General features: G+C 42.7%; 1 protein-coding gene across 1 annotated transcript; it reads right to left on the reverse strand.

The window, feature by feature from the left end:
* Positions 1-226: 226 nt before the first annotated feature.
* On the reverse strand, positions 227-19,197 carry PRKAR1A (protein kinase cAMP-dependent type I regulatory subunit alpha). Its single transcript, XM_062215413.1, has 11 exons — positions 19,092-19,197; positions 16,329-16,511; positions 10,650-10,820; positions 9,808-9,899; positions 9,202-9,263; positions 8,125-8,171; positions 6,894-7,052; positions 5,032-5,092; positions 3,896-4,017; positions 3,020-3,101; positions 227-2,682 (listed from the first exon to the last, which is right to left on the reverse strand). Exons 2-11 carry the CDS (start codon positions 16,503-16,505, stop codon positions 2,510-2,512), a joined length of 1,146 nt encoding a protein of 381 aa, XP_062071397.1. The 5' UTR covers positions 16,506-16,511; positions 19,092-19,197; the 3' UTR covers positions 227-2,509.
* Positions 19,198-20,160: the final 963 nt, after the last annotated feature.

A 20,160-nucleotide genomic window follows, 5' to 3' on the forward strand; every position in this document is an offset into this window, starting at 1 on the left:
CCTTCCATGACTCACTAGACAAATCTGCTACATATCAATTACCCCTCAAGAAGTTTTCAATATCCATTCTTTGATAAACTGAATTGGAAAGCAATGCAAACAAATTACTCTTTCCAAACGCTGACCCCCATGATGTAATTTTCATTCTTGCCCACCATCATAGCTGACTTTCAGGGAGGGAAAGAGGTGAAGAGAGAAAGGGAAGAAAGACTGATCCATTTAAGAATTCAAATTATTTAATCTCTTTTTATTATGGGACCTACCATTAGGACAATCTATAACAAAAAGAAGAGTATATTAGCACACACAGTATAATCAGACTGGTAACCAGGAAACAGTACAAAATGGTCCTTTGGCCATCGACACTTTCTAGAGCAGATCTCATAATTCACGTACCAAGCCCAGAAATAATGACTTCTAAAGCCCTGAATATCAGCTAAGACAAATTAGGCCAACAGGGATGTCTCACAGATACCTAGATTGCACAAAGATAAAGCTTTAAAGGTAATAATTTTCGAATTTAGACTTATCTTTAAACTTGCTAGGTTAAAAACTACAAAAGGGAGTAAACAGCAAGCCAAATGATTTAATAGTAAAACTCATTTAGAAAGCAGTATATGTATCTAAATATACATGAACATGATTATATACATATACGAAACTGTGCAATTTTATGGCATTCTAAATAACTCATTTAAGTACATTTTTGGCATTTAAACAAAGATCAAATCGAGCTTTAAGCTATTAAGAACAGAACTTTTTAATTTTTTAAATATAAAAAGGTAGCTAAACACAAAGATAAGTACAGATCAGAAAATCTTCACTCAATGTAGATTATTTTGGAAATTAAAAATTTCGTAACATGGTGGCTTTCTATCCCACACTGCAATGTAAATAAAACCTCTTTCCCAGATTTATACTCCAAACTAAGTAACAATCTAAAAGCTTTTCAAATGTACGGGGAGGAAAAAAAAAAAAAAACAAACCACTATGACCAATTCAAATTACCTGGGAAAGGATGGGGGGGGGGGTAATAATAATCACAGCCAGTTGCACATAGATGGAAAAATGTTTGCAGTCACTCCCAAATGTACCCCTACATTATATATAAATCACAATGAAAATAAAAGTGCCTACATTATGGAACTGTTGAACTTTTGTTTAAAAAAATAACAATAAAAATAAAGTGTTGAGTATCACTGGAATAACGTTAACACATAAGGCTGGAAAATACTGAAATACAGTTAAGACTCACTAGTTTAAAAAAAAGAAATTTGCCAGAAACAAATGTCAGGTGGGAAAGCAGGACTCTCAGCAGGACAGCCTCTCAGACCAACGGGAAACAGCATACACAAACCCTACCACTCCCCTGACCCACCAGAAACTCTGACACAGAAAGAAAAGAAAAAGGTTAAAACAAAGTAAAAAAAAAAACTTCTTCCCAAATTCCATGACCCAACAAAATTAGTGGGAGAAATTTCATTACACCGAACTTCGTCTCCTGGCTTCCCCCTTTAGCCGTGTCACCTCCACTTTTGTTATGACACTTGTCTATCTGTCTCTATTCTCTGTAAATTCAATCTCCTGGAATCAGAATTCAACAAGCACAGGAGATCTCACTGGAGTCAACTGAAGGACATACATTAACTGAAAGCTCTAAGTTAACAATCCAGAGTGTAGACCTCAAATTCTTATTCTCAACTCAGCATCTGACAATCAGTATTTGGCACTAGCTGGATAAATAAAGGTCTACTCAGAATTTGTGAGCCAAGGCAGGTGCAGTTATAACATAACCTTGTATTTGCAGTCTATGATTTGGTTTCGATCTTAAAAGGAAGGTATAGATAGCCGGACTTAAGGTTTCAGAATTGGAGAGGAAACATTTAACAACAAGATACAAACAAAATCAGGCAAATTAGCTTGGCAAACAAAAAGGGGAAACTTAACCGATCATACCCATCTAATAATTAGCAAAATGGGCATTTTTCCACCCTTAAAGTATTTTAACTACAGGCAGATATCTTTCTACTACACTAAGATGTTTCTATAGCCATTTTTCTTAATCCTCAGAGCTTAATGAGAAATCATTTATTCTACAAAGAAACACAGCACATAGGGCCAACGGTGTAAGTATGCTTGTAACTGGAAAATTATGTCATACAACAGAAAGTCTTGCATGTTACATCATGACTCTAAGATAGTTCACTTGGTGCTGGGATCGGCCCTCACCACAAAGCATGGCACTCGCTGCCCGGGCTGAACACTAACACTGCACACAGAGAAGCAGTGGCAGCAAAGTCTCCAGAGAAGTCTGGCTATTTATTTGTGTATGAGCATTCAGTTAATGCTCCAAATTAAAAATGGTGCAATAAAAGCAACTTTTAATATAAAGAGACAAGAAGCTGCGATGCCAGTGGCCACTGGGCGCTGCCAACAGGGAAGGAGAGCAGTCTGCAGGAGGGGACGCACAGTTTGGGGAGAGGAGAGAAGGGAGGACAGGAGGCAGATCTCAGACAGACAGTGACACGAAACTGTTGTACTGCTGGATGTTTCGCTTGAGGATGTCTGAGCAGGGGCCAAGAACGCGCTCGAATCTCGGTCGGTCCAGCTTCACGCACTTCAAGGGACCGCGAGCAACCACTGTGGCAGCGCGAGGACGATTCATCAGAAGCGCGATTTCCCCTGGGAAAGGGAAAAGGCGGTCAACGCAGGCCAACTTCCACAGAACACACTCCTAAAGCAGGGCATTCAGACGAAGAAACACTTGTTCCCTTTCCCCATGTAATACACAGCACACCACATCTGCACATTAAACAAAACACCAGCTAATACATGTAAGAATCAATAGCTCAAACTGAGTGGGGATCAAAATCGCACACTATGTGTCTGAAAGCCAAATACAGTTGTAATATAAAAACAAAATTCGGGGGGAAAAAAGACAAAATTATGGAAGATAGTAATATCTCAGTGAGAAATTACAAAGAAATTGTGTATTCATTATAAGACAATCCACACCTACCAAAATAATCAGAAGGCCCCAATCTTCCCACTTCAACAAACTCTTCATTTTCAGACCGACGTTGTAGCACAGCAGCCGACCCCTAAAATAACATCATCAAAAAGCTCAACAAGCAAGTACTTTCAAACCTAGGGTGGCAATTTAAATATCCTGTGCAATTCTAGTTACTCTGCAAAAACGGAGAAAAGGAGTTCAGTGGTTATCTCAATCCCTCTGTGTTCCTGTGACACAAGATGACTGAACAAGTCACCACATAACTGACTTCACTCAACAAGCACCCCCCGCAAGCACGGTTCCCACCAAGCTAGGGTGAAAGAGTTCAGCCTCCGGTTACCAAGCTGCAGAGAGGCAAAATCCAAGCTCACTGTTTAGTAATTTACATTTCTGGGGACTACCACACCTGTTCATTTATTTATTGTCCATGGCTGCTTCTGTCCTCTGACAACAGAGCCAAGACTCGCCAGAGACGTCAGGGCCTACAAAGCCTAACTTACTCCAAAGAATCTTCCAATCCCTGGCTTTAAGTAAAACCAGTCAGCAACTAGCAACTCAAATTCACAGAAATCAATTACTTGGATCTGCCTGACAGGCAACAGTATCTGCTATACGTTTCCAAGGCTTGTGAAGACAGAAAAACAGTAACTTTGCAGAAGGTAAACAATGAGCTTTCACCAGCTATTCAGACCCACAATTATGACTCAACGTCATTTAAAATGCAGTGGCCTAGCAGAAAACCCAACACTTGCATTTCAAAATAAAAGGTTATTTTCTAAATAAAGCTTCAGGTAGTCTTAAAAACTAAAACTCGAAATCAGAATTAGCCCCCCCCCCCTCTTATGTACAATTTTGAAAAGAATTAAATGCAGAATTGTTTACCTCCAAAATAATGAAGAATTCATCTCCTGGTTCTCCCTGCACCACAATCTTCTGCCCATCTTCAAACTGGACAGGTTCCAGTGCGTCGGCTACAGTGAGACGTTCCCATTTATCCAGAGATTCTGAAAGACAACAATCAAGAGACGTTCTTTATTATCCAGTGCTAACAATTTTAAAACAAAAAGCATAAAGAGATTCAGCCAAACAGCCATGCTCACTCAACATCTAAAGGTGTTGCAGATTAAACATGGCACCTGTTTTCAATTACCTCTGGTCTCAGCAGGTTCTCGGGTTACCTGCAGATGGCCCTTATATCTCTACTTCAGCAGCCCTGTGTCCAGGTTTAACAACTGTACCCAATTGCAAAGGACTAAGAAAATGGGATGAAAAAGTATTCCTGAATATGGCCATCACTGCAAGTCAAACCTACCATGACATATCCAAAAGTATTACTATCACCATCCATATTATTCCACAGATTGCAGAAATACCTTACCTATTTAAATTCTCAGCTGAATTTACTGTGGGAACTACAAGGAGCTTGAAAATAACTTGTTACCAAAGGCCAAATTTACACCTAAGACTCTAAGCAAATGTAACTATTTCAAAGAAAAGGCAAAGGAGGGGAAAAAAAAAACAAACAACTCATTATAACAAAACAGTGGCAGAAGACTGTTACCTTATGAAAATCACCATGTCGCCTTCTCAAGAACAGGCTCAACAACACCCCGAGGCCACATCACAAACTGACAGAAATATCTCCAATTAATCTGCTTTTCACTTGAAATTTCAACAAAAGTCTGTCATTTTTTCAAAGGACGCTCGGAAATACTTTCCAGAACCATAAACTCAGTGATGGGACATCTGGTCAGCCTATCTCCTCGGGAAGACTGAGAAGCACCTGCGCCTTCAGGAAACTCCTCCCACGACCAGTCATTTCCAGCTGAGCATTTGTCACACACTACCAAAGACAACTTTTTAAATTCCTCTAATTCAATCAAACTTTCAATGCTGTCAAGAATTCCAGGTGTTTTTCATTATTATGAATAAACAAAAACAAATAACTAGAATTTTTATAAAATAGGTTCTCCTGAATATCACTATCATTGATTTAAAAATTCTTCACCAGAACTCACCTAAAATGGACACTTTGCTAAGGAACTCTTCATACATCTTCCGCTTTCTCAGTGTGCTTCCCTGAAAATGAAAAAGATAACAGAACTCACATCCCCAAAAGGTGTAATATCAGATAATGAAGTAACAAACAGTAACTTTCAAATCAACTTAAAAAGTAGAAAAGCCAAAGCTTGTTGATGTTGTTGCTTTATTTACCATCATTCTACTTCAAGCTGAAGACAGGCCCACTCTGTAAAAGTTTTGCTCTTCAAGTGAAACCAGGTGCGGCCAGCACAGTGGCACAGAGGGTTAAGCCTCCACCTGCAGTGTTGGTATCCCATACAGGCGCCAGTTTGAGTCCTGGCTGCTCCTGTCTAATGTGCCTGGGAAAGCAGCGGAAGATGGTCCAAGTACTTGGGCCCCTGCACCTACATGGGTGACCCGGAGGAAGCTCCTGGCTTCAGCCTGGCCCAGCCTTGGCGGTGCAGCCACTGGGGAGTGAATCAGGGAGTGAAGTACATTCTCATTCTCTCTCTTCCTCCCTCCCTCCCTCCCCTTTTATCTCTGCTTTTCAAAAAAGTAAATCTTTAAAAAAAAAAAAAAGAAATCGGGTACGTGATCAAAGAAATTGCAGAGCACTACCAATTAGTGAAACATCGAATAAGCAAATGATCAGTTCTTCAAAAACCCACCAAGCAATACGTGATTTCCAGCTTAGAATCCTGCCCTACAACCCTAATTCTCCATAGACAAAAGAAAAGTAAGTATCACTGCTTATACAACCCCTCCCCCCAGAATGCCCCATAGACCCAAACTAAATCAAGTTTTCTTATCTGCAGAGACTTGGGGGAATGACGAAGGAGACAGATACAGTCTTCTAAAACCACCTTCCCTTACTCAGCAAACTGCCTTAGCACCCATCACCCCCTCCACCAAAACATATAAACCTACACGCATAAACACATATGTAAACTCAGCTGGCCTTCCCTCTGCAGATCCAAGCAGATCACATATATTAAGAAACATTAAAAACCTTTTCTGAAACATACGTTTTCTTATTGTCATTATCCCCTAAACAATACAGTATAACTATTTACATGGCACCTACATTAAGTAACCTTATACCCAATAACAGAGATGATTTAAAGAAACACAATGTGTATACATTACATGCAAACTCTACACCATTTAATGTAAGACTTGAATATCTGAAGATTTTGGTATCTGAGGTGGCAGGGGCAGGGGAAGCTCCTAGAACCAATTCCCCCATGGACACCAGGGGATGATGAAGTATCCTAGGGGGCTTGAATACAAAAAATTGCAAAGTGCATCAAATTATACTTTCAAATGGCCACATGGGCACTACACAAACTCAAGAAAACCATTCAAAGTTATGGATGTCACTAGCTGGTTCTTAAACACCCAAAGTTACTCAGTATAAACTTAGGTTCTCAAAACATTTGACTAACTCAGCGTCTAACATTCCCATTGTTGTATTATTTTGCCTATTCCTCCTGTAAGAGGCACAACATGCCCGTTACTGCCAACACCCCCACAGTGTAGGAGTCTGGCCTTAGGTGACTTCATGACTTAAAAGCAGGCTACCTGGGTAAAATTAGTTAAGATGTGCCTATCAGCTTCTAAACATAAATTAATCTTTACATGTATACATTTTGTTTCTCATGTTATTTCTGGCCAAAATATAACTGTCTCAAATGGCATAATGAATAAGGCAAAACTGAGTTTAATGCAAAATATTCCATCATTAAAAGTAAGGAATGGTCTCATTTTCATTTGGTGATATTGTTCAAACATTAGTCACAAAGACCAGAATGTTTAAAAAAACAAAAAACAAAACAAAAAACAAACCATGGTCTCTTACCATAAGGATTCTTCTATAGCTGTCTCGATCAATACCCCACAGTTTCACATTAGTCTTTGCTTTGACAGTGGCTGCTCGAGGTGTTCCATAAATCAAAGCAAGTTCTCCAAAGCTCCCTCCTTCCCCAACACTGGTTGCCCATTCATTGTTGACATAGACCTAAAAGCAAATGATTGATATAAACAAAATGCTTTTTCCCTATATACAAAAATATCTAAGTATTAAAAATCCTCAAACCTTTTTAAAAGTCAGAATCCTAAACTTCATTTTTAAAAAACACAACATATTATGTTCTTGGTACACAGCAGGTTAAAACAGCTGACGGCTGAGTTCTGACAGTTAAGTGAATTAGGAGTGCCTACAGTGTACCTGGTTTAATTGTAAGAAAAAGGTACTCTGTAGAGATGGGAGAAAAAAAAGATACCCAGGGGCCAACAGTAATGGATAAAGCTGCTGCCTGCAGTGCTGGCATCCCATATGGGCACCCGTTCGAGTCCCAGCTGCTCCACTTCCAAACCAGCTCTCTGCTACGGCCTGGGAAAGCAGCAGAAGATGGCCCAAGTCCTTGGGCCCCTGCACCCATGTGAGAGACCCAGAAGAAGCTCCTGGTTCCTGGCTTTGGATGGGTGCAGGTCTGGCCAGTGCAGCCAATTGAGGAGTGAACCAGTGGATGGAAGTCCTCTCTCTCTCTGCCTCTCCTCTAACTCTTTCAAATAAATAAATAAATCTTAAAAAAAAAAAAAGCTACCCAAGCATTATAACATCAACACTACAGAGTACTGTGCTGTGCACTGTGTTACACATTTTACTTGCATCAGGTCACTAAATGTTCTAACAATCATAGAAGATCAATACTATTTGTATCACCATTTCAACTGTAAACAGAACTTACAAAAAAAAAAAAAAAATGAAGTAAGTCTCCTAACAGCTGGGTCTAGACTCTATCTTAAACTGGTCTTATTCCACAGCACACATGCACTTCTTAAGCAAAAGCTTTCTGCTACTTCACTGCAAGCATGCCATTATTTCAGCAACAGTTTTTAAGTGCATGTCTTCCTGAGAAAATAAAGTTCCTGTATGTCATAAAAACACTCAGCAAAAGGTACTGATGGAATATGACATGCAAAGGGGCTAAAAAGCCCATCAGAAACACTATTCTTAATGCTTATAATACAAATCAATACACTGACTTTTAAGATTATCAATATATTTTTGCCATTATTAATCTTACATCCATCTCTCCTTGATCAATCACATAGAAGTTATCTCCTTCATCACCTAAAAGAAAGTAAAAAATTTAGAAGCATATTCCATCACTTCTCAGCCTCTTGGCTAAGATCAAGTGTATTAATTCCAAATTAAACAAATTGACACTCCAAAATTAATACAAAATAATACACTAATTTTATGGTAGTATAGTAGTGCTGTGAAAGAGTGTTATAAACTTGCACAATCTCTTCAGAAAATACTTAAACTCCAGCTGTGTATTTTAAAAGAAAACTGATCAAATTTTTTGGGGGGGAGGGCATTTCACAGTGAGCATCTCCAGGGAAAAAAATTTTTAAAAATAAAAATATAAAAAGCCAAGGGCTGGCTTTGTGGCACAGCAGGATAAGCCATCATTGACAAGGCTGCCATCCCAAATCTGAGTCCCAGCTGCTCTGCTTCCAATCCAGCCTCCTGCTAATTTTGCACCTGGGAAGGCCACGCAGGATGGCCTAAGTACTTGGGTTCTTGCCACCCACATAGGCAATATGGATGAGTTCCTGGCTTCTGGCTTTGTTTTGGCCATTGCAAACATTTGAGCAGTGAACCAGCAGATGAAGATATGTCTCTGTCTGGCTCCCACCTCTACCTTTCAAATAAATAGATAAATCTTTGTTTAAAAAGCCACATATTGCGCACAGAGTTACTAAATGCTATGGCATCTGCAACCACACTAGACACAACTCAAATACTTAATTAGTAAAATAAGATTGTCACAAAACTGCAAAATATATTGTTTAAGATCATGAAAATGTCACGAATAAGTAAGGAAAAAAGGAACAATACCCAAAAGATTTAACCCATAACAACCTCTGTAGGTAAAAAGGTAAGATTTTATATAAGTTATGGAACCTTATAAACAGATGGGCTATATAATGAAGAATGTAGGTTTTTTGTTTATTTTAAAAGTGGTTAGTAACAGAAGGAAAATGATAGAATCAAAGAAGCCAACAAATTTCAGTAAGACAAAACCCCAAAAAGCTTCCAGTCTCGCTTCCTCTCCCTTAACAACAAACACTGCATGCCACAGAAGTAGCCGTACCTTGCTGAATGACAGTCTCTCCAGCAATAAAGGAGACTGGAAACATGGCGTCAAAAATATCACTGCAAGACAGAGAAGGCCTCATATCACATTTCCCATGTCTCTTCTGTGGTTTTCAAACACTAAGAATTAAAGAGCCCAGACTTCAGCCCAGACAATCATTCAATGAACAGTTATTAAGAGTCTTAAAACACAGAGAGGCCAGCATGGTGGCATAGTAGGTTAAGCTATCTCCTGCAATGCCGGTGTTCCATATGGGCACTGGTGAGAATCGCAGCTGCTCCACTTCCAATCCAGCTCCCTGCTAATGCCCAGAGAGAGCAGAAGATAGCCCAAGTGCTTGGGTCCCTGCCACCTGCACATGGGAGGCCTAGAAGAAACTCCTGATGTCGGCCTGGCCCAGCCCTGGCCCTCACAGCTATCTGGGGAGTCAACCAGCAGATGGAAGATCTCTGTCTCTCCTCCTCTCTCTGTAACTCTGCCTCTCAAATAAGTTAAGTCTTTAAAAAAAAAAAAAAAATTGTAACAATGAGAATTGTAGCAATGAGAATAGTTCAGGACCACAGCCTCACTGGCAAAATAGTAAAAGAAAGAACGTGTACCTACCTTCTCTCATTATCATCAAGATGTGAAAACAGCACATTCTTTTCAATGGCTTTGGCTAAAGCAGCCATTGTCTTATAATCCTTTGGTATAACCTAGAAAATAATTGAAGGACAAATGACAATTCTATAAACCCAAAAAATTCATGTTTGCAGTAAGAACTTGTTATTTCAATTAAATGTCAAGCCACATTATGCTGCTTTGAATTAAATATTTTCACTACAACACACTTATCTTTGATCTATAAAGGTCTCAACAAATATTGACTAATTCATCCCCTTAGCTACAGCCAAGCCTATATGTAAAGACTGGTAACCGGTTACTAGTTAACAACAAAGAGACCAGAAACACTTCACCCAAAGGTTATTATTATTTTGATGCAAAACTAAGTATTTTATACCAATCAGTCATTTTAAAAATTGTGATCATGCACTATTAGTTTCATAAACCCTAAGTGCCAGGATAATTCAGTTATCCTTTAATGTTAATAGCATAACTCCAAACAGCAGATCATGGAAAATGAAGCTTACAGGAGTCATAGGACAAAAGGTTAAGAGCCACAATAGAACTATAAGAAAAAGACCGATTCAGGAGAAAAAGGAGTAAAACAGCAGCACAGAAATGTGAATGACAAACCCTGACGCAGCTATTCACAGGTTGTCATCATTCTCAGTTACTTCCTCTGTGCGATTACAAAAACCTGTTCTCCAGCACCCAAAAACACATTAGGAGTCACCCTGCTTTGTATTTTGCTATTCAAAAGTGCATGCATTCACCAAATGAAACTGGATGACTACCAAGCAGGTTCCAAAAACACTTCGCCCGTGGTTAGACATCAAAGCTACCTTTCTAACATAGGAGGCCGCATCCTCCTCCGTGTAGACTTCAGCACTGATGGCACCTCGTCGCCGCCGACCCTTAACCACCGGGTTGGGTGGAGGAGGAGAGATTTCATCCTCCCTGGAGTCTGTACGGGTGCCGGCTTTCTGCAGATTCTGAATCTGTTTTGCCTCCTCCTAAAAGGAATTGCAGGTTTATAAAACGAGATCTTGCAGCAAGCAAAGTCAGTACTCTCATGTTCCAATGACAGTCCACATCAGTCATGTCAAACTCTTCTGTTATCAATGTACATTTAGGGGAAAGGCCAATTCCAAACAGGAAAAAAAAAAAACTAGCTAGTGAAGTTTGAGAAAGAACACTCTCAGATGCTATTAATGCTAGCCTTTATTAATGAACCAAAGCCATTACAGCAGGATGATAATAACGTATGGACAATGATTTGTGATGCACATTAACAGTAACGTAGTACAAAATGAAATCCCAAGAACAGGGTATTGTGTGTGCTACTGCAGAAAGCAGGAGACACCACGTTATCCAGGAATGATAATTCAGATGCAGCAAAGAGACCCAAGAATGTCTAATTACTGAGTTATTTCACTAACTCAATGAACATTTCTAGGTCTGCCATGCCAAGACCTATGCTAGGCAATGGGAACATAAAAACAAATAGGTCCCATGGCTATGGAATTCACATAATGGCCTAGGTCTCAAACATAAACTACTAATAAAATGATTTATTTAAACAAGAAATTTAAAGAATTTAAATAAAATCAAATCTAATGATACTCCTGACTGAACTAGAAATATTATTTAATATCAAGGTTTATACTTGGTTTTTCTCAATACACCTTTAAATTATGTCAGGCCTGATAAAGTTGAGATTTTTTTTTTTTTTTTGAAGACTTATTTATTTTAAAGAATTACAGCAAGAGAGAGGTCTTCCATCCGCTGGTCCTCTCCCCAATTGGCCGCAACGGCCAGAGCTGCGCCGATCTGGAGCCAGGAGCTTCTTCCGGGTCTCCCACATGGGTGCAGGGGCCCATGTGTTCTATTGTGCTCTCAGGCCATAGAAGAAAGCTGGATCAGAAGTGGTGCAGCCGGGACTCAAACCAGAGCTCATATGGGATGCTGGCATTGCAAGCAGCAGCTTTACCCACTATGCCACAGCGGCCAGCCCAAGAATCTGCATTTTAAAATTATTTCTTGGGGCCAGCGTTGTGGTGCAGTAGGTGAAGCCATAGGCACGCCATTTTAAGTACCAGCTACTCCACTTCTGATCCAGCTCCCTGCTAATGTGCCAAGGAAAGTAGCTGAAGATAGCCCAAGTTCTTGAATCCCTGCCACCCACAGGAGAAGCCCAGAAGTTCTAGGCTCCCGACTTCGCCTGGCTCAGCCCAACCATTGCAGCCATTTGGGGAGCAAACCAACCAGTCAGAAGATCTTTCTCTGTCTCTCTGTAACTCTGCCTTTACAATCAATAAATCTTTAAAAAAAAAAAAAAAAACAACTTATTTCTGTTTACCTTATATAAATAAAAAATTTTAAAATAAAAAACTATTTCTTACTGAATAAATTCATATATAAACTGAGATGAAGTACTAAATATTCTTCATCTTTTTTTTAAATCCAGGATCTTAAAAAGATATTCTTCTCAGGCCTACAGTAAAGAGTTCTTATGCTAGAAATAAAAGGGGAAAAAAATTAAAATGTGTTATGTTTCACTTTTCACTTATTTGACCCATTCTTCATTAGTTTTTTAAACCATCTTTCAAATTCCAAATGAACTCAGTATTTAATGATTTTAGAAAAAAATTTAAGAAAAAAGAAATTAAAGAAATATCCAGGGACTTTGTTTTCCCCCTTGCATGGTCCCTTGGTCTTGCTTCTGACATCGAGATAAGCACTTATAAATGTGCAGCAAGAAAAATCTAGAATAATCATCAAGGTGTGAATGGCATTCATGTCTATCAGTAGTCTCCTTCCTGATTTCTTTTTTTTTTTTTTTTTTTTTTTAGGAGGCAGAGGTTATTTTCTTCATTTCTCTGCATTTTCTAATTTTCACTTTGGAACACAGAGAAAAACAAAAATAACTTGTATATTTTTGTATAGGTATAACTGAAAATGTATTTACTTCTTAACCCAGAAATCCAGTACTATATCTAAAAAATTTATTCTACAATATGCACATATGTGAAATGGCACATCTTCTAAGTTATCTGCTGTACTACTGATTTGAAGAGTAAAACATCGGGAACAAAGTTTATCAATAGGGATGATTAAGTAAATTATAGTGTATCCCCAAACGTAATGGAATGCCACTCGGAGTTCTTTATGTATCAATTCATCTATAAACGACCCTGTGTTACCTCTGGAATACTGACTGCATTCAAGGAAGGCAAAGGGGTGGGAAGGAGATCTTTTAGTATTGTACCCTTTAGTACCTGCATAAACCGTGTACAAATATCTTTTAAGAATTCAGTGTTTAGAAAACTCACTTAATTTTCTTTCTGGTAGCTCCAATAACCAATAAGGTTTTCCCACTCTGTATTGACAAAGAATTTTAAAGTTCGTGTATAAATTAAAAAACACCCTGTGCTTAAAGTTTGAGTATAAATGACAACACAAACTCCACCTCCAAAATTTGTCTGTTATGAAAACTTCATATGTAACATCCGGAACAGTATTCTACTAAATTTTTAAGATAATTCTGAAAGTAACAAAAGCATTTTAATATTGCCTCATGAATTCCAGCAAGTCTTTTTCAAAACAGCATTCTGAACAGAACCGAACCCTGATGACTCAAGAGCCATTCCTGAAACCATCAGCTTCTAATACACACAGCACATTTTTATATCCTTGCTCTTGCTGTTGTCACTCTGCGGCCAGGTTCCTCCCCCTTCAGCTCTCCTGCTTCTCAAAACATTGACAACCACCACAGAACACTCCCAGTCAACTTTTCCGGCCAATTACGTTCTCAACTCTAAGGTCAAATTCTGTCCCCACCACTTCCTTAATGTTTTTACAACTGTTTGTTCCCTCCCAGCCCACTGACTTGAGGCCATATGCCTCACTTTGGCCACAGAACGCAAAGTGGACACAGCATCCCAAGCCTGCTTATGTGGCTGGCTCTTCCCGTCTTGATTTTGTTCTGTCTGCCTGAGAACAGCACGTACGGCTTATATAGTGGCTGCTCCTTCTGCTCACTGCAGAACAAGGTACGTACAGTCAAGACGACAAGATGGGCTGAGCCCAGCAGAGCTGACAATGACCAAGAAATGCGGCCTGCTGTAGTAAGCGCTGAAATTTGGGAGTTTAGCAAGGGCTAAACTACTTCGCTATAGAAGCCAGGTTACTTAATTTCTCTTGGTTTTACCTGCTACCTCTGTAAAATGGTGATAAATCCCCTACTTCAGACATCTAAAGTAATATGTGTAAAGTGCCTGACACAGTACCCGCACACAGGAGACACACAAAGGTCATCATTAATTATCGACCATACAGGCACAGTTCTAAAAACACATGGATAAAAGACTCAAATTCCAGATGGTGGTCTGAACTAAAATAAAGAAGTCTTCCACAGACCAACCATGAAAGGTTTTTGGTACATTTTTTATGGAGCAGTTGAGTACCAGAAATACAACCCCTGAGCTGAGGTGATGAGAATGTGACTATGTTATTTTCAGACACACAAATTAACATTTGATATATAAAACAATGCCCTGTTGAAAGTCCAGGTATGCATGTTCAACCCTGGCTAAATAAGTGTATGGAAGTGAATAAAGACTCTTAGATTATAGCACAAAGTGTGGTGGCCCATAAGAGTAATGAGATTAATACATATTAAATCTCAAAACACCCATCTGCAAAAAAATCACTTCAATAATTATTTCTATCCACCTTGGTGAGTCTTCAAACAGTGCTATGGTTAAGTACAGGCGCTGAAAAGAGCACCACACATTCAACACTCCCTATAAAAAGATACACACTTAATGTCTCACCAACTTAATCCCCTCATTTGATGGTCTCTATTGATGTCCAAAGGATCACCTTACAATGACCCATTTCAAAACCAGATCTCCAGGAACGCACTTGATTTCAAAACAGAGAACAGAGAACACCCAAGGCCTGGCTCTAACGTACCTTGTTTGAAAACTGCTTGAACAAAACAAAGTCAGAATTTCTACAACAATTCCAAGACAGTAAGGCTATACCTTCATAGGGATTGGTTGGTTTGTTTTTTGTTTTTGTTTTTTTTTTCTTAATTCCAACTACGGTACCATTAAATACCAATAAACAATTGCTATGATGTAAACATCTATCCCCCACAACTCATTCAGCAGTTTAATCCCCAAAGTTTTATGTTAACCATTAACAGAGGGAAAGAACCTTAATCCCACCACCATGGTGTTTAGAGGCAAGGCTTTGGCAAGTAGTTTGATTAAACCCGGTCATTAGGGCAGAGCCCCACGACTGAATCCTGGTGGCTTTATGAGTCGGAAAGAGACCACAGACAGCGAACATGGCAGCTCCCTGTCTCTTGCCCTGTGACATTCTGTACTGCCTTAAGACGTCTACCACCAAGGCAGATGAGACTCCTAGGCATTGTATCTCCAGAACCAAAGAGCCAAAGGAAACCTCTCTTCTTACATGTAACCTGCCTCGAGTATTTTGTTATAGCAACAAGAAGCTAAAACAGCGTTTCAAGAAGACAGCAGAAAATTCCAACACCTGAGCTGCCCATATTTTAAATGTTAGCATGCAGATTCTTTTAATAAAATGTTAAGAAACTGTCCAAACCAATGGGAAATAACGGAAATATTTCTACAATACAGTTTGATATTTCATGACATTTTAAAGAAATGTCCCAACTGGTTCATAATCACTATGAAACACCTCAAAACGTTAATACGCCCAAGAAAACCTATAAGTTTATCTCATTGATTTATAGAAAATCAAACAACTCAAAACACCTGGTAATCCAGACAGTTTCATTTATCATTTCTTGAAAGAAGTGGAAGTACTACCCTTGACACACACGTGTCATTCTGCTTAGAAAAGCAATAAGGATACGCCAGCGTGTACACCAGGGGAATGACACTGTGCGAAAACGACACTCAAGTTTCTCCAGGGAAAATAAACAAGCCTTGACCAAGACTATACCCAGAGTAAAATGTTGACAGCCATCAATCGTGACCTCGCCACTCCTCAGTAAATCCATCTGAAATCACTCTGCAGGAAAACAGACTTCACTATTTTCAGCACTTCTGATGTGCATCAGTCACACGCTGTAGTCCAATGTTTCATTACACAGTTTTAAAAGGTGAGATAAGGTGTACTAAGCTTGCTTGCTTGGTTGAGGAGAAGCATTAACTGCTTTTAATTACTGACTGCTGTAGTAGTTCTGATCTGTTATGGGCAGTTTTATGTACTAATTAAAACAGTTTTGGAAGCCTTTTGTTGCCAAGTAAACCTTGCATACAGATTGATTTTCTGGTAAACTCTACAAGTTAAGAATTTTCAAATTACCACAAATCCCTTAACTATATGTCTTATTTGAAATTCTGTTTTGGACTTATTTGGTCGAAATTCCTTTTGTTCCAAAACACCCAAGTCAGCAACATTTTACAGCACTAAATCTAACGATGGCCGGGGTCAGCTCAGTATCTCCCCACATTCATTTTTACCTTCTCCAGCCTCTCAAAATACTCCCTGAGGAAGGCCATGGGCCGCTCGGGGCGCGCCGTGCACAGCTGCACGATGGAGTCCTTGAGCAGCGCCTGAATGTTGTGCTTCTGGACGTAGAGCTCGCATTCCCGCAGGCTGCGCTCCTCCTCGCTGGCGGCAGTGCTACCAGACGCCATGGCTCTCTGCAAGAACACACACACATATGCTTCTGTAAACTATTTATAAAGCACAAATGCCAATTTTCCTCCGAGCTCTTAAATTCGTTAGCCAACTGGTTTAATGGGGATTTTTTTTTTTTCCCTAAGTAGGTTTTGTTTTTAAACAGGGAGTTGGGGACGAGAGAATAAAACACGTACAGAATTTTCATTCTTCCAAATAAGTGTTTCATTTAGTTGCTGCAACAGGGCCTGGGCTCTGCAGGCAGCAGTGAGAGATGCTCATCTCGGCTCCTGGGAAGTGGGAGCCAGTGTCCCTGCAGAGGCAGGCTGCTGGGGAGTCAGGTCCTTCGGGGAATTTCATTCAGTGCTCCCTTGCAAAAGAAATCATGCTGACGTGGGGAGTGTGTGAACGGTAAACAGGACAGAGAATTACAAGGGCACAGAAGTCAGCTCTAAGTGAAAGCAAGCGAGCACAAGGAGGAACACCTGACATCCCCTGACCCATCAGTGTCCTAACCTCACACAGCACAGGACCAGACTGGCCCACTAGCAGCTTCATCACAATTTTTTAAATCCCAAAAGGAACCCCAGAAGAGTTTTTAAAGTAACCTTTTCGTTTTGGAACCTTTCAACACATTCCAGTGTTACCTCTAAATGAGAGGGAAAATCCTTCAGAGCGGTGGGGGAGAGCAGGGAAGGGAAAGACCCCTTAGGACCAGAATATTGTCAAAACAGCTCACTCATGTGGGCAGAAAAATGCTAAATAAAGCATGTTAAGTTTCAAACCTACATGAAAATCCACTAATTAGATCCCATGTAATGGATGTTAGAAGGTTCAAACTACCTTGAGGAGAAGTAAACAGAAATGTAACAAGGAGCAGCTAAGCTTATCTAGAATTAAAAGCTTGGTATTTAACAACAGGACCATCACAGTTCCCTTTGGACTCCTAATTATGCAGTTAAATTTAGAAGAGAAGAGTGTTTCCCCACCACTCTGCAACTGAATTCAACATCAATCACACTTTTCTAATTACAATGCACACAAAACCAGACACCAAACTGTAAATTTCAAGAAAAATACTTAACAGCTATTCCAAGTGCTACACCTTACTCATTCTGCTTTGACAACTTTCAGGATAAAGGTCGGTAACAAGCAGACTAACCAACCAGGAGAAAGTTTGGGGCTCCCTGACAGGCACATAAACCACAAGCCATGGAAGAACAATCATGCTACTACTTAAGAAATAAACACGAAAAAGGAAAATTTTTAAAGTGTATTTTCTTCAGATTTATACCAGCTGCTCTTCCAGGTCGGGTAGCCACATGACCTGAAAATCCACTTCGGCAGAGCCGCAGCTCAAACAGTACCGGAGGCCAGAAAGAACAGGGATAACTCGGATCTTTTATGCTTCAAAACACGCGGGCACACTGGAGGCTTATCAGTACAGGTATTCAACTGATCACAGAAATCGTTCTCTAAAACTGGCTCTCCGGCTGGTAGAGACCAAAGAACTCGGCCCAAGAGGCGAAACTGGTTCTTGCTGGTTTGAAACAGACCAAGATATTAGGGGAGGAAAAAAAAAAAAAAAGGCAAAAACACAACACTGGGAGAGATAGGACACGAACAAAAAGAAGCCAGCACGTGAAGCCCTAAATGTCCAAATTTCGTGGGCTTGGGATTTTTAAGGGAACAGGCCTGAATTAATTCTGTGTTTGTAAAGGGCCCGACAACTCCGCTTCTCCCCGCCCTCCAAAAAAAAAAAAAAAAAAAAATACGACTTCATATTTCAGAATTTTCACTACACGGTTTCTACTGAAAAACCAATCAGCCAAGTGCTTCCCTTCAGAAATCCAGGCGTGACAACGATTTCCAAAGCGCAATTTCGAGGCGATATTTAAGACACGATCCGAGCGAAGGGCTCCAGACTTCGGGCCGCACCCCCTGGGGGTCACCGACTGGAAGCCGCCGCTCGCCCGGACAGACCAGGCTCGGGCGCCCTGGGCCCGAGGGGTTGACGCCCAGCTCCCAGGGAGAGGCCGCGGTCGCCACCGCCCAGGGAGGGGACGGCGGCCCCTCGCCCGGCTGCTCCGGCCGGAAGGGACCTCGTGAAACCCAGGCAGGGGACAGCGGGCGAAAGGAAGACTCGGGAGCCGGACGAAGACCGCCGCGCGCGGGGACGCGACCGAGACCTCGGCCCGGCAATCGGCGAGGAGGGAGACGACCTGCGGGGTCTCGGGCTCGGCCGGCAACGGACGCGGCTTCGCCGAAGACCGAGCTGCCGTCGCTGCCCTTCAGCAGAGGGGCGAGGGCGGCCGAGGAGGCCGCGGCGCGCGGGGGCGGAGAGGCCGGGCGGCCCGGGGCCGGGGGACCGGCGACGGGACGGCCGGGCGCCCCGCCCCGCAGCCGCCACCTCCGGGGTGCAGACCCGGAGCCGAGAGCGGGAGGCCCGCGCCGAGCGGCTGGGGGTGCGGCCGTGCCCCTGCAGGTCGCTCCCCGTGACGCCATCTTGGGTCGGCCCAACCTCCCCCCCCAAAAAATAAATAAATAAAAGGACGGCGGGGTGGCGAACGGCGGCGCCGGGGCCTCTAGCAGAACCTCCTCACCTGCGGACGCTCGGCGGCGGACACGGGGCTGCGAGGACACGGCTACGGCGTGCGGGGCTCCCTCACCGACCGCTTCCCACCCCGCTGCACTCGGCGATAACGGCACGGCGGCGGCCCCACCGGAAACGACCCGGCCGCAGCCAATCAGGGCTCGGCTGCTGACGTCAATGGGCCTCGCTCTGGCCCGGGCTGTCGCCTTGGCAACGTTAAAGGCGCAGCGGCCCCAGGGCCTCCCCGGGCCTCCTTCCAGGGACCCACGCGCCCCCCTCGCCCCCGGAGTCTCTGCCTCGGCCCTTCCTTCCGCCTCTCCTCGTCCGTTATCCGCAGCCTTTTCCTCACGCCCGCCTCTTCCCGCACGCCGCCTGGCCCGGGTCTCCCCTCCCACCTGGTCACCTGCGCCGCCTTACCTGCCCTGTGCAGGTGTCTCGGGTCCTCTCTATTCTGCGCCCCTCTCGGGCTCCGCTCCGCGCCCGCCTCGTCCCCTCCGCGCCCCTCGGCTCCTCTCCTCCCACTCTGCTGCCTCCCTCCACGCCTCGGCCTTTTCTCGCTCCCTTCGCCCCCTCCCCGGCGGCCCACGTGGGGCGCCTCCGATGACAGGTGGGCGACTCCGCCCTGCGGCCCGGGCAGGGGGGACTCCTGCGGCTTCCAGGCCCCCGGATCTGCAGCAGCTGCGCGGCGGCCAGAGCTCGGGCGGATGCCCGGGATGCGCACGCCCTGCAGCGCGCGGGGCTCGGCACCACCATCCGGTCCCGGAAATCCGAGCCCCGCCGTGCCTCGGCCACACCGTCCCTGGGGGGACGAGACCCGGTCACGGACGTTGTCTTTCCGGACCCCAAGCGGCCCAGGTCCTCACGCCTGGCCGCGGCCGGTGAGCCGTGCCAGGCCCCGGGTCTCCGCGGCGGCGCTGCCTGCGCTGGGGGCATCCCCGGGGAGCAGAAAACGACCTTCCTGCTCCAGCCGTGTCTTTGTTTTTCCTCTCCATCAGAGCGTCTGCGGGTGGACACAGAGGCGCAGGGCCGACACGAGAAGCCGCTACATGGGTAGAGAAATCCCAGCGTCTGGCCGGGAA

This window comes from Lepus europaeus, chromosome 18, assembly GCF_033115175.1.
Source record: "Lepus europaeus isolate LE1 chromosome 18, mLepTim1.pri, whole genome shotgun sequence".
Lineage (NCBI taxonomy): Eukaryota > Metazoa > Chordata > Mammalia > Lagomorpha > Leporidae > Lepus > Lepus europaeus.

Coding starts and splice junctions, on each gene's coding strand:
- PRKAR1A (XM_062215413.1), bottom strand. CDS start 16,505: ATGGCGTCTGGTAGCACTGCCGCCAGCGAGGAGGAGCGCAGCCTGCGG. Junction 9,900..10,649: donor CGGCCTCCTATGTTAGAAAG/GTAGCTTTGATG, acceptor ATTATTTTCTAG/GTTATACCAAAGGATTATAA. Junction 4,018..5,031: donor TAGCAAAGTGTCCATTTTAG/GTGAGTTCTGGT, acceptor GTTGTCTTTCAG/AATCTCTGGATAAATGGGAA.